The 16,881-nt window shown below is 45.5% G+C and overlaps 1 protein-coding gene across 5 annotated transcripts in view; it reads left to right on the forward strand.

Annotated features, from left to right (window-relative positions):
• Positions 1-14,589: 14,589 nt before the first annotated feature.
• The window catches only part of SLC8A3 (solute carrier family 8 member A3), a 147,795-nt gene continuing 145,503 nt past the window's right edge, over positions 14,590-16,881 (forward strand). For all 5 annotated transcript variants that reach the window (XM_068964697.1, XM_068964699.1, XM_068964698.1 and 2 more), the window contains exon 1: positions 14,590-16,373. In XM_068964697.1, the coding sequence (XP_068820798.1) occupies positions 14,590-16,373 (1,784 nt within the window). The remainder of the gene's footprint in view (positions 16,374-16,881) is intronic.

The raw sequence follows: 16,881 nt of genomic DNA on the forward strand, positions 1-16,881 counted from the left end.
GATCACTGGAGAAGGAAATGGCAAACCACTCCAACATTCTTGCCTGGGAAATCCCATAGACAGAGGAGCCTGGCAGGCTATAGTCCATGGGATTGCAAGAGTCCAACATGACTTAGCGACTAAACCACCATCACCATTAGATGTTCTGAGTGAGAGAATGAAAGAGAATACACTCACACAACTTTTATTACAGTATATTGTTAGAATTGTTCTATTTTATTATTTGTTATTGTTGCTAACCTATTTCAGTTCAGTTCAGTTCAGTTGCTCAGTCGCATCCGACTCTTTGCAACCCCATGGATGCCAGGCCTTGCTGTCCATCACCAACTCCCAGAGTTTACTCAAACTCCTGTCCATTGAGTTGGTGATGCCATCCAACCATCTCATCTTCTATTGTCCCCTTCTCCCTCCTCCTTCAATCTTTCTGGGCCTAATTTGGAAATTTAACTGTAAATGTGTATATACAGAAAAATACATAGTATACATAGAGTTAAGTACTATTTGCAGTTTCAGACATCTACTTGGGGGTCTTAGAATTTATCCCACACAGATAAAGGGGGACTATTGTGTTGCTTACATCTGTTCAGTCCGTTCCTCTCTTCTCTATCCCTACTACCACTACCTCAGTATGGATTTGACAATCTCTTACATAATAATAATAATTATAATAGAAATTATTATTATAGCAGCCAACATTTGTATGTTTGCAACAGAGTCAGGCTACTGTATTCAAATTGCTCAACATTGATTTTTCCCACGCAGTCCTTACTGTACCTATAAAAAAAATAACTTTCTAAGCTATATTATTACGATGATACTATAAACAGTAACTTTCTAACATCTTCCCAACTTCATTCTTCCAGTCCTTCAATTCATTTTAGTGGCTGTTATAAGATTGCCTTCCTAAAACACCAATCTAGTAGGCTTGTTATTTTCCCACACAAAAACCTTGAAGGGGCTCTCACTTTTTGCAGCAGTCCAACTCCTGACTTTCAAGGTCCTCCATGGTCTGCTTCACCACTCCACTTCTAGCCTCACTTCTTACAGTTCCCATGTGGGCACCTAAGTACACTTGCCTTTCTTCTTCTGCGCCTTTGTTCATGGTTTGCCCTTCACTAAGAATCTTACTGTTCTTCAGTTCAAATGCCTCTTTCTGATGGGAAGACTGTGAAGAAGCAGTCTCTTATTCTGAATTTTGATAATGCAGCATCTGTTTTTCACAAGTCCCTTATATTTATTGAAATGCAGATTTTTTATTATTAAAAAATATATATTTTTCATCTTGAGACTTACCTTCTTTCCTGGACCAAGTCCTTTGTCTCTCCCACTTATTGTTGTATGGTACGTGAAACACAGTGGCTGGTCAATGAAAAATGAATAACCTACCTCACTCTTGAGGCAGGTGGACTAAGATCAAGAAAGAGAATCTGTCCTATTTATCATAAAAGGAGCCAGTGAAGGAATAAAAAATCATCCCAGGAACGGGCAATGTGGTATCACAGAAGATGCATTGAACCAGTGGCAAGAACAGTATATTTTAGTCATTATTTCTTCTGACAACTACAGGCAAAACCCATTGCTGCTTTCCGGGCCTCACATTCCTCACCCTTAAAAAAGGCTATGTTGGATGTGTTGACTTTTAATCTACTTCCCTGACAATTCTGTGTTTTGTGGGTCTGGTTCCACAGCTTATAGATCACCTCCTACTAAGAATATTATTTCGTGCTGATCACATCTTTTGTTTCAGAGCTTTCCAGCTGCAATTTGAAGCCCCCAGTGTGTCTGTTATTACACTGGGTCTCTAGAGGTGAGATGAGCAGCCAACTCAACTGTCTCGCTGTCTGGGCTACAAGGCATCCTGAGCTGTTTGAAGGTCCTGGTGGCCTGAGGTTGGCCCTCCTGTGTGGAGTCCCTTCCCACTGTGACCCTCCAGGGCATTCTCAGAATGACTAGCAGTCACGCTCGGCCCCCAAATGCTCCAGACGGTTCAGTCTCAAGTCCTACGCTTCTGCTTTTCCTTTTCCATCCAGGAAGGATGTATTTGGATCCATGTAGACTCTGTTGAGAGTCTACCTGGAATCCCTTTGCCCAGCGGCTTTCCAAAGGTTCTGCTTACTCCCTATCATATCACTGTACTCTCTCCCCTAGGATTCAGGAAGAATCATCTTGAGTCTGTGCCTTCCAGACCCTCAGGAGGAACTAATGAGGGAGTCAACTTCAAGGGGAATCGTTACTGACCAGCCAGGGTGTGTGCTCTAAAGTAGAGGAAGAACGGGACTTCCCTGATGGTCTAGTGGTTAAGACTCCTCCTTTCCGTCGCAGGGGGCAGTGGGTTCGATCCCTGGTCAGACAGAGCTCACAGCTGCCAAGACAGCGGCTGGATCTGCGGGAAGTCCTAGGAGTCTGCTCCTAGCGCCCTCTTGTGAAAGAAGGGCCCAGAACATCCCTGGAGTTGAGTGTACAAGAGACTCTCCCAGCCATGTATCAGAGAGAGAACTCTGGGTGCTTGCCCGAGTCCATTTGCTCTTCCTTTGGTCAGTGATATGATTTAATCCCATATTTTAACATTTAAAAATTAAGAGAACTAAATGGTATTGAAAAATAGATCAGTCTCCTGGAAAATGAGCTGAGGAAAAGGTACGTAAAAGTACCAGCTTTTATGACCAGCTCTCCCTTCATGGGTAGCCAGTAGGGCAGAGGGATGTCAGTCCTCTCTCTCTGGATAATTCCGAAAGATAGAGCCCAAGTCATTTTCTCTGGGAACACGGAAAGGTGGGAACGATATCCCCTCAGGCTGCCCTGGGCCTCTCACCCCCCTGGCCCAGCCCTGATTTCCTTTCAGTAATAGGGAATGTTGTCTCTTGGTCTTTGCTGACATGATGCTTTTCCAGCTTGCTGGAGGGAGACCCCCTGAAAGCTGGAGGACCGAGGTTAGGTTCTGACTCAGTTATTTCTTGGCTTAGAAACTCTAGGCAGCTAACTGAGCCTCTGTTTCTTCATCATTATGAACGTCCTCGTGAGGACTGAATGGGAGCAAGAAGGCCTTTGTCAACTGTTGGGACAGACTATCACTTGATATTTGTTGAGGAAATAGTGCACTGTGAGTGTCGGCTATTGTGAGGCCATACACTCTAGAGGAGAAGTAAGGTGCCCATGAGAGGACTAAGGTAGATAGAATGAAATGCATTTAGAAACAGTCTCCCAACAGCCTTCCAAATACTTTGTGGTCCTGTTGGTGCTTTCAAATGAACAGGACCGCCGGCTCTCTAAGATCATTGGTTTTAACCATCTACCTCTCTACCCCAAGGCTTCCCAGAGGCTTGACATCTCCTCTCACAGGTGCATCTTTCCAAAAACGCTTTGTCCTGCAGAGTGAGCACTGATCTCTTCAACAGATGCTGACACTCACTCTGCCAGGCTGCAGTCAAGCAGCCTGAGAATATCACAGTGAGAAAAAAGATCAAGTTGTCTGCTCCCATGGAATTTATATTCTATGATAAACCAGTGAACAAATAGAAAAACAATGATTCCAGCCAGTGTGGGTGCTCTAAAGAAAAGGAAAGAGTGGGAATTCCCTGATGGTCCAGTGGTTAAGACTCTGCACTTTGACTGCCGGCAGGATCAATTTGCGAGCTTTCAAAGATGCAAGCATGCATTCCTTCAACATTAGGCATGAGTGAAATTGCAGCTTGCCCTCCATCTCCTATAGCTGAGGGTCCTTGAACTCTACCATCTCCCACCTCTTCACCCTCCTCCAGTCAATAATTCTTCTTGCCTGTTCACTTGATGCCAGCCCCTGTATGCCAGCTGTTTTACTGTACTCCTGTACTTTTCAAGGAACTGTACTATAAGATTTAAAATGTTTGTTTTTTGTGTTGCTTGTTTTTTAATGAATTATTTGTGTGAAAAGTATTATAAACCTATTGCAGTATAGTACTGTATAGCCAGTTGTGTTCGTTGGGTACCTAACCTAACTTTGTTGGACTTAGGAACAAATTGGACTTACAAATGTACTCTTGGAAAGGAACTCTTTTGTATGTAGGGTACTTAACTGTATCTGATTTACATTTTAAAAAGATGGTAGTTGCTGTTTTTCTGGAGCACAGACTGTAACAGATGTGGCAAGATTGGCAGCTTTGCACTAGTCCAGGTAAAAGATATAATATTGTACCTCCAGTAGCTGGAAAAGAGTGTGACATACATTTGGCACCCAATAAACTTGAGAACACATCCAAGATTCTGCGGACCAACTGAAAACAGAAGATTCTGATAGTGAAAGAGGAATGAAGAGACACCGCTGGCACCGAACTGCATCAGGCACCGTCATCATCCCAGTGGTCCTGCAGGGTTTTTCCTGTAAGGATCTCCAGGACTGAAGAAATGGGAGCTGGAAAATTCGACACAAATTGGTCAGACTTCGATAGCTGTATAGCTTTGGGACGTCTGTGACTGTGAGACAGATGGGGCCCGGAGAATTATGGGCTCTAGTGAAGAAGGCCCTAGAGCTCCAACAAAGGACCAGAATGCTCCTCAGTCTTGTCAAGGTAGTAACCATTTGTTGGCTCAATAGTCCAGACTGTTCTGAGTCTGGGCTTGCAAGTGGCACAGTGGTAAAGAACCTGCCTGCCAGTGCAAGAGACGCAAAAGACATGGGTTTGATCTCTGGATTGGAAAGCTCCCTTGCAGTAGGAAATGACAACCTGCTCTTGTATTTTTGCCTGGAAAATTCCATGGACAGAGTAGCCTGGTGTAGGGTAGTAGTCCATGGTGTAGGGTAGTAGTCCATGGGGTCACAGTAAGTTGGACACAACTGAGCACGTGTGCACACACACACACACACACACACACACACACACATCCTACTTTTGAAAACACGCTCCAAACCCCTGCCTCCCCTCAGCAGGCCTGCTTTCATTGCCTGTGTTCAGGTTCTGATCACATCTCTCTCAAATACTTTGAGAGTCTCTGAACTGGTCTTTCTGCCCCTAGTCTTGCCCCACCTTCATCCACATATCTAGTTTCTGCATTGTTGTCAGCCTAGGTCTCCATCCAAAGGAAAAACAATGTCCCTCCTGTGATTAAAAGACTTTCAGTACTTCCTTATTACCATTAAGGTAATGACCAAATTCCTTGAATGGGCATACAAGGCCTTTCACAAACTATTCCTCAGTGATTGCTGCAGCTTCTCTCAGTTTTCTTAAATGTCCTGTCCTTCAGACACCCTGCTTACCTTTCTTTAAACAGACATTGCTTGTTGAGGCTGACCTGCTCTTTAGCATGGCTTTCTCTTACCTTTATTTGAGGCGCAGTGGCTTTGACCCAGTTAACTCATGTTCATTCTTCAAATCCTAGACCCAAAGTTGCCTGGTCCGTGAAGTGACCCTGATGGTCCCAGGCAGCACTTGACTTTCCTTCCTCTGTACTGTCTTGGCACATTGCACATGCTTCCAAATCTAGGACTTTTTTTTTTTTTCTTTTGGTAATTTGGTTTTCTGTCACTGTTCTCCAGTGAAGTGTATGCTCCTCAGGGGGGATTACATTTTTGTTCCTATAACTCAAATTAGAAAAACCTTGCTCACAGCATCCCTAACAGATGGGATGCTCCATTTGAACACTGCCAAGAGTGGGAGAAATCACTGGCTATTATGCCTTCTATTTTTGTACATTTATTCATGGATCTATTCATTCACTAAGTATATACTGAGTGCCCACTCTATGCCAGGCATTGATATAGATGGCAGGGGTACAGAAATACCAAACAGATAAAAATTGCTACCCTCTAGGAACTTTTATTCTAAGTTTTTTTGAATGTGCGAAAACAGAGGTGGGTACCTTCTCATCTAATTCAGTGAAAGTCGACCCATACTACATGGACTGAGTTTCATACAAGTGCATGCGTGTGTACGTGAATAAATGAATCACTGAACAAAGATGGCACGAGGGAAAACATGGAGAAGTCAACAGAAGATACCATCCATGAAAAGGGAAATACTTAGAAACATGTCTTGCTGAAAATGGGATGAGCAGCATCATTTTCCTGTGTGGATAAGGGAGCTCTGGGTCTTTTCTGTTTCTTCAGTAAGAGTGTAGATTAAGCTAACAGCAGGTTTAGGGAGAGACCATGGGAAAATCTACATATATGGTAGGGAGTTGATGTTCTTTGTCATTGGCAGGGTTTGAAAGAAAGTCAGAGTCCAGGAGGGTGGATGTTTGTCTAGAGTATAGAAAGGGCTTTGTGGTACACCCACTTATGAGTCAACTCATGATACACTAAGAGTCCTTCTTTTGGTCCAGAGAAATTTGGTAATGGTTGGAATCCCTGAGATGCAAATGTCTTTCTTAGTTAGTCTGCGTTCCTTTTATTCTCTCCCAGGATTCTCAACCTTGGCTGTACCTCTAAATCAACTAAGGAACTTTTAAAAAGTCTCAGTATTTGAGACTTCACTCCCAGAAAGTCCAAAACTTAGGTCTGAAGTAAGATCCAGATACCTGTATTTTTTAGAGCTCCAAAGTTATTCTAATGCACAGCCCTCTTTAGCATGTGATCCTGGTTCCATTATTGCCCCCAATGTGGGGGATGACTTACATGCAGATGTAGACCCAGCATCTGGAGAAGCAGAACCTAAATTAGGTGAGCAAGGCCCTCTCTTTCTTCCTTTCACTCTGGTCCCCTTGCATGGTTTGTGATTCTCCAGATCTGTCAAGGACTCACAGAGGGCAAAGTCCTCTGGCCTCTAGAGAGTGTGGTAAACCTTTGAGTAGAGTCAACAGGCCTTGGAATCATAGAATTTTGGAGGCAGGGAGGATATTAGAGATCAGATCCAACCTCTTAGCCCTCTGAACTGAGTGTGATAACTTGCTAAAAAAGAAAAGTCCCTATATTGAGGGGGAATCCCTCAGGGAGTTTCTCTAAGTGTGTAGGAGATGGACATGCAGACAGATCAGCCCAGGTTAATGTGATCATGTGTGACAAGTGCTTTAATGGTCATCAAAGGGCTAGAGGAACGCAGGGGAGAAAATGACTCAGATTGAAGGTAGAGGAAGAGGGTGTTATCACGGAAGGCTTCCAAGAGGAGATACAGATTTCCAGGGCTGTAGGTTCTTGACCTAAGGGCTCCAGATTCCTACCCTGTTTTTCCACCTTCACTTTTAGACTTTGGCATTTCACATACCAAGTTTCATAGCTCAGCTGTGCTACTCAGCTAGTGGACCTGGGTAAATTAGTAGTCTTTGGGCCCAAGTCTCCTCATCTCTAAAACAGTTGCTGCTGCTGCTAAGTCGCTTCAGTCGTGTCCGACTCTGTGCGACCCCATAGACAGCAGCCCACCAGGCTCCCCTGTCCCTGGGATTCTCCAGGCAAGAACACTGGAGTGGGTTGCCATTTCCTTCTCCAATGCATGAAAGTGAAGAGTGAAAGTGAAGTCTCTCAGTCATGTCCGACTCTTCGCGACCCCATGGACTGCAGCCTACCAGGCTCCTGCGTCCATAGGATTTTCCAGGCAAGAGTACTGGAGTGGGGTGCCATTGCCTTCTCCAACACTACCTAAATCATTGTGGGATCCTTAGGTCTTAAACAGAAGCTATAGAAGTGCCTGATGCAGTGCCAGCCATAGAGTAAAGAATATTCAGTGAAGAGATAGGATTGTTGTTATCATTTTAAAGTCCTTTATTTATATACAGCATGAGGAGATTGAGGCTTGCTGGTGCTTCCTCTTTGTGTGTGGCAGTGCCTAGGAGAAGGCCAGCTTCATAACTTTTATGAAGTTATCATATGACTTGGATGCCATTAAGGGTTTGGAAGCTTTGAGGAAGGCAAAATGTGACAATTGCATGGGAACAGAGAAGCAAGAATCGTAGAATATCAACCATGCATACTACTGCAAGGTCCTTGATATTATAAAACCGTGATGTATTGCAGCCACTGTCCATAAGGTTAGAGGCATCTGTGCAGTGACCAACTTGAGAGCTTAGAGCGGAACAAGAAAAAGAGTAACGTCCCATGATATCGGCATAGTGTCATGCCCATAATTCCTTGTTTGTCTTTATCCTTCATTAGAAGAAAATTTCAAATGGTTGGGGATGTGGTGTAGCACTTTCACGGGTGTATGCTCAATCATTAGCGCAGTGCTTGGTCCAAAATGGGCATTCAAAGAGCAGTTGTTTAAAAAATGAGTTTGATCCAAGGTGCTTTTGGTAAATCCAGATTGTAGGCTCTCCTTGCCTTTGGGGGCCCCCTTTTCCTACCACCCTCCCTTAATCTCTTCTCTTCTGACGTCTCTTGGGGAGTGACTGGCTCTCACACTGCTCTGGGCCAACCTAACTGAAATATGTGCCTTCTCTTCTTTGCCTGTTGTGGAGATGGACCTGCCTGCCATCAAAGCATTTTTGACTCAAAGCAACTATGGAGATTATCCAACCCAACACGAATTTTCTGGATGAGGAAGCTGATGCCGTAAGAGTTCTCTGACTCTTTGAAGTCTCATAGCTTGTTGAGGCAGAGCTAGGAAGAAAGTTCTTGCCTCTTGCTTTCAGATTTGGGGCTCTTCTACTGTTTCAGACTGCCTTGGAGTACGTACCATCTCCAAGTTCATAGTGAGGGCTCCATATCCAGAAAAACTCACCCTCCCTTCCCCAGGCCCTTTGCTTTTCAAAGGGCTACCCAAACCCAAGGCATCTACCTAGCATGGTGGTTAATGCCAAGTGCTCTAGAGTCAGACTGCCAGAATTCAAGAGCTTATTTGTCTGCTTACCATGATTTGGGCAAATTATTTAACCTTTGTAAATTCAAATTTGCTTATCCCCTGGAGAAGGGAATGGCTATCCATTCCAGTATTCTTGCTTGGAGAATCCAATGGACAGAAAAGCCTGGTGGGTACAGTCCATGGGGTTGCAAAGAGTCGGACACGACTGAGCAACTAACACTTTCACTTTCAAAATGGGCGTGACGATAATATTAACTTTTTTACTTGGAATATTCAAAGCGATCATAATGGATGAAAAGCAGCGTCCTTACATTTTCCTCCTTGGATCTAAGTTCCGATTGTGGCAGCAAAACTGCCTAAGTAGCCGAGGTCGCGTCTTTCCTATTTGAGTGCCGGAAATTTAGTTCCTGCGTTTCTGGGAGAGCTTTGCCATGGAGAGGACTCTGCAGGCTCTCAGCCCCTGTGGGCAGAGGAAGTACAGGAGAAGAGGCAGTGTTCTTGGACTCGGGTGACACTTCAGATCCAGTGCAGCCTGGCTGCACCTAAAACTTTAATGTAAATTGGCTGTGACGTCTGTGCAGGGGCCCAGATTTAGAAGCAGAGCAGGATGCGTCTACCCAGGCTGGTGACAGACCCGGAGGAGTGTTCCCATTGGAGAAAGTGGAGGGCGTAGCAAGAGGGAGAATTTGCTCAGTCTGGCCTGGTGGCTCTGTTTTATTAATGATCTGGAAGAGCAGAGGGAAGTGACTTTAATTAAATTTGCCAGTGATATTAAAAGATGTCAGGAGCCACTGCTGAGGACACAGACACCTTGCAGATGGCCCTGGGGGCTTTAGGAAAATAACCCAGGAAAAAAATGAGAGGCTGTGGGCTGAGCTGAGGGGTCAGAGGGTCATCATAGGCAGAATGTACCCTAGGCTCACCCTCTTTGTCTGTATCTGTTCTGTTTCTAATAGATTTCTGACTGATCTTCCTGCTTTGGTTTTGTCCCAGTTACAGCCACCCTAAAACCTATCTAGCCAAATTGGTTTTTCTGGAATACAGATCAGACCATGTCATTCTCCTGTTCAAAATCCTATCATTGGCTTTTCACTGCCTTTAGGATAAAATCCCATCTTCTCAGCCTGGCATATAAGACTTGCCATGAATTGGGTCCTCCCTCTGTGTCCAGCCTCATCTTCTGTCCCTCCTGCCTCACACTGATTTGCCTGTAATCCTATGTACACAGAGGGCTTTCCTGCCCCACATCTTTGCTTGGGCTGTTCTCTTTGACTTTAGATGCCCTTCCCATGTCCTTTCTTTTTTTTCTCTCTCTCTTTTTTTCTTCTTTTTTTAACTAAAGTGCACTCATGCTTGAAGCCTCATTTCAGGGATCACCTCCTTCAGAACGCCTCCCTGAATCCCCAGGTTGGCTCAGTGCCCTGCTTGCATTCGGCAGCATTCGGCCCACACCCTCACTGATGATAGTAGAAGTGCCTGTGTGCGCAGCTCTCCACCCCTGCTCAATAGGGCCTTGGGGGGAAAACCCCGTATCATAGTTTATTTTGTCCCACGGCCTCTAGGACAGGCCTGGCAAATCACAGGCACTTGTTAATGTTTGTCAAACTGATAGGAAGGAGAATATTTGGGTGGGAGACGGCCTTGGGGCAACCAGGACACCTCCAGGAAACCTGCTACTGCTGCTAAGTCGCTTCAGTCGTGTCCGACTCTGAGCAGTCAACTCAACCAAATGGTTGGCTCTCCTGTGAGCGTATGTAGGGCAGCCAGATTGCTTCTAAGACCACAGAAGACTAGAAGCTGACTGGGGCTTGTGAATGTTCTGCAACAGATTGGGACATCCTCGTAAGTTGGAGTGGTTAGGGCCATCAGCTTTATGTCATCTCTATGTGAGCTCTGGTTCTGCTACTTCTTTGCTTTATACTTTGAGTAAATGACTCAAATGACTTAACTAAGACTCAGTTTCCCAAAATGTAAAATAGGGATTAAAATAGTACTGATCTCTAACAACAACTAATAGGGTTGTTATGAAGATGAAATAATACGTTCGAACTTTATGCACACAATAACTGCTTTTAAGCGTTAGTTACTGTCCCTAATATCTTCCTTGTTTTGGGCAGTTCTGGGGATCTCAAGCTGGGTCACCTCCATGAGTATGGCTTAGGCTCTAATTAAGAGCCTTCTGGAAACACCAAAGATCAGTTGGGTCTCTAAGGGAGTGCAGTGAACCACCCAGGAGGTAGGGATCCGTCTCAGTCGGTGTCTGGGGCTGGAGTTATGGCAGAAAATGACCATTGGCTTGTTCATCAGAGACATCCCCTCTCCCTCTAACTTCTCAGGCAGAAACCATCTCCTGGCAGAGCTGGAGAGAACAACTAGGCATCCCCCGGTGGTTTTTCACCTTCAGTTCTAACATCTTCGTGCAGGCAATCCCTAACCACTGTCTTGCTTTGTTTTCTTTTATTTGTTCGTTCAGTTCATCTGTTGTCTCAGGGAACAGTCTTTCTAAACTGACCTCCGATTATGACCATGTGATAGCATAGTCCCCATAAAAACCTGTTGCCACAAGTGTCTGTGGGACCAAGGAGAATAAAGACCGTGATCCTCCTTAATTGTCCTGGTGGGTATGAGCAGTCGGAGTCCTCGTCCTCCGTCGATCAGGTTAACACTACTACCTGAGTGTCCCCTGTTTCCCCTGACTGCAGCAGGCCAGCCTCTTCCCTAACCTATGGGTAGACCACCCCTTTGGGCTTGGCCAGTTGTGCAGCTGCCACTGCCTGTCACCATGTTGGCTCTTGATCAAAGAGCTGCTCCAGCTGGGCCCACCTGCTGTCTCTTCCTGCGTGGGGCTTATCAGAATTCACAAAGTGTTGGGTTTTCAGAGGTCAAGGCAAGGAGCCAAGATCCGTGTCTGTCCACAATTCTCCAGGTAGGTGAGTGCTAACCCTATGAATAGGGTCTCTGTGCACATTGCAGGCTATGGGGGCATGTTCAGTCTTTGAATATGGATGCCGATCACCTTCAGCCTCTCTGCTCCTCTACAGTCGATGTCATAGCCTCTTTTCCCTCAAGTGAGGTCAAAGCCCCAAGCACCTGCTGGGGTGACCCCTGGTACCTGGACTAGTGGGGATTATGAGCCTCAGCAGTTGGCTCCCGTCTGAGGAATACAAAACCAAGTTAATCCACAGAGCCCTTTGGGAGGAGGGCCTGCAGGATTACCATATGCACCAGGGTGTGTCCCAAGGGCAACTTCTGTTTGAGTACAAGCCTTGGCAATTGAAAGAGGTCCTAGGTAGCCTCTAACATCTAGTGAGGATTTGTCTACGAGATCTATTTATTTCTAAATGGCTACGATTCAGATTGTAAAATGACTTTTAAGAAGGCTGATTTCTGAGTGTGTTAGTCTGCTCAGGCTGCCATAACAAAATACCATACACTGAGTGGTTTAAACAACAGAAATTTGTCAGGAGGCTGGGATTCCAAAATCAAGATACTGACAATTTGACTTCTGGAAAGAGGTCTCTTCCAGGCTTGCAGATGACTGCTTTCTTCCTATGTCCTCACAAAATGGAGCGCTCTCTCTTGTCTTCTTAACTGCCACCAAGCCTATTGGATTAGAACTCCACTCTTATGACTTCTTTTAGCCTTAATTACCTCCTAAAAGTTCTATCTCCAAATAGAGTCACATCGTGGATTAGGGCTTCAACATAGGAATTGGCGGGGGGATTGTACAATTCCATCCATAGCAGTGAGGAAGCTTCCCTAGGGCCACATTTATTTATTCCAAAACATACATTTACTGAGCACCTATGAACTAGCTACTAAGGATACCATGATAAACAGAATAGACATAGTCTTTGCCTTTTTGTTATAGCTTAATGGATGAGTTAGTCATCAATCATATAATCCCACAAATACATATGTAATTTCAAAATTCTGTAAGTGCCATGAAAAAAGTTAAAGGAAAGGAGTGGACCATTTTCGGGTGAAGGAAAGTTTTTGTGAGAAAGTGACATTCAAGCTGAGAGCTAAAGCACTGTTACGAGTGGCAGTGCAAAGAAGAAATGATATTTTTGGTCATGGGTCATGTTATGGGCAAAGGTCTTGAGATGGAGAATAAGATGGTGTACTCCAGGACCTGATGTAAAGGCCATCACTGCAGAAATGCAGTGAGAGGGACAGTGGCAAGAGATGAGGGGGACGAGGAAGAAGGTAGCTCGCACGAGGCTCAGCAGGTCATGGTGAAGATGCAGGTCTTTATATTGAAAGTGAGGGGGAAATGCCGAAAGGCTTCAAATAGGGGAGAAGGAGCATGGGCTTTTTTTTTTCTTTTTAAGATGACTATGGCTATAAGAGAAGATGGAATAGAGAAAGGTCAGCATTGGAGTGAGTTCAATGAGGAGGTAACTGAGTAAATTCATCAGGTGAAAAGTAATGGGCTGTGTTGGTGGTGAGAGAGATGGGGAGGAAAGTTGATGGGACTCTGTGTTGGACTGGAGAGAGAAAGGCTTGCAAACAGGCAGCGGTTTCCAGGCTGAGAAACTGGGTGGATGGAAGTGCTATTTTCTGAGATAGGAAACAGCAGAGAAGGAGGAGGAGCAAGTAGAGAGTAGCAGCATTCTTCCATTACTAACAGTATTCCTACATGCTTGTAACAGAGGTGGAAACATGGGCAAGTTGTTTTTCTTTACGGTATTGAATGGTTATTTGCAGTCTCATTCCATCTGAATGAGGCAATGAGTAGAAAGATAACTGCAGTTTCAGCTGAATTTCTTCCATTCTTCTGAACTCATGCTTACCTTTTAGTGTCTTGAGGTCAGCAGAGGAGGCTGAATTTCACCCTGAAATCTTGCCTACAGATTAAAAAAACTTATTTAGAGTCACTTGCATGTTGTTTATAGTGCTTCCTACCACTTGGCCCTTGTGGTGTTTGGGTTTCAAGTTAGAGTGGCTGACTGATCTTCATCTTCCTGCAACTGGATGCCTAAACTCTTTCATAAGCCTGTCTTGCTGGAGGGCTAAGGACTGCTATGGACTGGGCCTTGGGCACCACTTACAGGGCTTCGGTTTAGCTACATGACAGGTAGTATTCACTACAGAATCAATTCTCTTGATTTCTCAAGCAATCTCAGAATGACAACTTGCCTCCCTAAATTTTCATCTGGGGAAGGAGTTTTTCCCAACTGGGCTCAACTGCACACAAAGCAAGGTGTTCCATTTGCAGGAAAGTAGTCCAGGATAACAGTTCAATTCAGCATGTACTCCTATAAACTTATGTTTTGCAAGATTCTTGCATATGATGACAGTGTGGCAAGGAAGGCTGAAAACCCTAGAAACAGTAGAAGTGGGGATGAAGATTCCTGTAATACTTGGCCAATTTTAAGTTAATTCTTGAGAACTCTCACAGATAACAAAAGGGTTGGGAGGCAAGACTAAAGGGGTATCAGTTAAATTTCCATTACCAATATTCCCAGCTATTTTAAGCCATTTTTCTACTGACTCTACCAGATGGTCCTAAGGACAGAGCAGCTATTTGAGCCTCCCAGTGACATCTATTTTTCCAAGTGAGAGACTGCCCCATATGTTAGTACAATATGTCACTCAAGATGAAGCATCAGTTTTTATTGGTGGGAACCTGCCATTTGTTGTCCTCCTTTTTTTAAAAAAAAAACTTTTTATTTTTTATTGGGGGTATAGCTGACTAATAATGTTGTGATAGTTTCAGGTGAACAGCGAAGGGACTCAGCCATACATATACAGGTATCCATTCTCCCCTAAACTGTTCTCCTTTTCTTCATGCCTTTTTCTGCCTCTCTGATCTCTTCTAGGTCTCTGGCCTGTCAGGAGGACCATTGGTGCTGCAGCGGAAGCCGGCGGCTAAGTCTTGTGTATGGCGTGGTTAAGGTTGCAGCCTCTCACCTCTGCCTTCCTCCATTTTGGGCTGATTACCTTTGTGCTCTTCCTGAATGGTCTTCGGGCAGAGGCTGGCGGCTCAGGGGATGTGCCCAGCACAGGGCAGAACAATGAGTCCTGTACAGGGTCATCGGACTGCAAGGAGGGTGTCATCCTGCCAATCTGGTACCCAGAGAACCCTTCCCTTGGAGACAAGATTGCCAGGGTCATTGTCTATTTTGTGGCCCTGATATACATGTTCCTCGGGGTGTCCATCATTGCTGATCGCTTCATGGCATCTATTGAAGTCATCACTTCTCAAGAGAGAGAGGTGACTATCAAAAAGCCCAATGGAGAGACCAGCACAACCACCATTAGGGTCTGGAACGAAACTGTCTCCAACCTGACCCTTATGGCCCTGGGTTCCTCTGCTCCTGAGATCCTCCTGTCTTTAATTGAGGTATGTGGTCATGGGTTCATTGCTGGTGATCTGGGACCTTCTACCATTGTCGGCAGTGCCGCCTTCAATATGTTCATTATCATTGGTATCTGCGTCTATGTGATCCCCGATGGAGAGACTCGCAAGATCAAGCACCTACGAGTCTTCTTTGTCACTGCTGCTTGGAGCATCTTTGCCTACATCTGGCTCTATATGATCCTGGCTGTCTTCTCTCCTGGTGTGGTCCAGGTTTGGGAAGGCCTCCTCACTCTCTTCTTCTTTCCAGTGTGTGTCCTTCTGGCCTGGGTGGCAGATAAGCGACTGCTCTTCTACAAATACATGCACAAAAAGTACCGCACAGATAAACACCGAGGAATCATCATAGAGACCGAGGGTGACCACCCCAAGGGCATTGAGATGGATGGGAAAATGATGAATTCCCACTTCCTTGATGGGCACCTGGTGCCCCTGGAAGGGAAGGAAGTAGATGAGTCCCGCAGGGAGATGATACGGATTCTCAAGGATCTGAAGCAAAAACACCCAGAGAAGGACTTAGATCAGCTGGTCGAGATGGCCAACTACTATGCTCTCTCCCATCAGCAGAAGAGCCGCGCCTTCTACCGGATCCAGGCCACCCGTATGATGACTGGCGCGGGCAATATCCTGAAGAAGCATGCAGCAGAACAAGCCAAAAAGACCTCCAGCATGAGCGAGGTGCATGCCGACGAGCCGGAGGACTTTGTCTCCAAGGTCTTCTTTGACCCGTGCTCTTACCAGTGCCTGGAGAACTGTGGGGCTGTGCTCCTGACAGTGGTGAGGAAAGGCGGGGACACATCCAAGACCCTGTATGTGGACTACAAAACAGAGGATGGTTCTGCCAATGCAGGGGCTGACTATGAGTTCACAGAGGGCACTGTGGTTCTAAAGCCCGGAGAGACCCAGAAGGAGTTCTCTGTGGGCATCATCGATGATGACATTTTTGAGGAGGATGAACACTTCTTTGTGAGGCTGAGCAACGTTCGCATGGAGGAGGAGCAGCCCGAGGAGGGGATGCCTCCCAGAGTATGCAATAGTCTTCCCTTGCCTCGGGCTGTCCTGGTGTCCCCTTGTGTGGCCACAGTCACCATCTTGGATGATGACCACGCGGGCATCTTCACTTTTGAATGTGACACTATTCATGTCAGTGAAAGCATTGGTGTCATGGAGGTCAAGGTTCTGCGGACATCAGGTGCCCGGGGTACAGTCATCGTCCCCTTTAGGACAGTAGAAGGGACCGCCAAGGGTGGTGGTGAGGATTTTGAAGACATATATGGGGAGTTGGAGTTCAAGAATGATGAAACCGTGTAAGTAACCCTTCCATAGTCCATCTGCCTCCATCCCTTTCACCCCCTTCTCTCTTGCCCCATGCTTTAAAACTTTCCCTTGTACTCATGTTAATGTCAAACTTTGGTTCCATCACAGGTATGCAAGATCAGCAGACACTCCTGCCAGGTTCTGCTCCCAAAATCTCCTTCAGTTTTCTCTCTTTAAATTGTTTTCGGGCAAGGAATACCATGGCAGGATCTAAGCGCACAGGACCTAAGAACATTTTGTCCAGTGAAACTCAAAATGATAGCTGGTGGGGGTGTGGGATGATGGAAGTTCTGCTATCAGATTTGGGGAGAGTCTTGTGATGAAGCAAGATCTAGGAGACTGCTTGGGCCTCTCCTTCCTTCTCTTCTCAGGCCAAGGGCTTACATGAGCTTTGAAGGCAGTCCTTTCCATTCTGAATCAGTGATGATAGTCCAAGCTGGACATCCTCAAGAACGTGAGTGGCATTGGCTTATGCTTTTCCAGTACCATAATGCAGTT

Source organism: Capricornis sumatraensis, chromosome 2, assembly GCF_032405125.1.
Source record: "Capricornis sumatraensis isolate serow.1 chromosome 2, serow.2, whole genome shotgun sequence".
Taxonomy (NCBI): domain Eukaryota; kingdom Metazoa; phylum Chordata; class Mammalia; order Artiodactyla; family Bovidae; genus Capricornis; species Capricornis sumatraensis.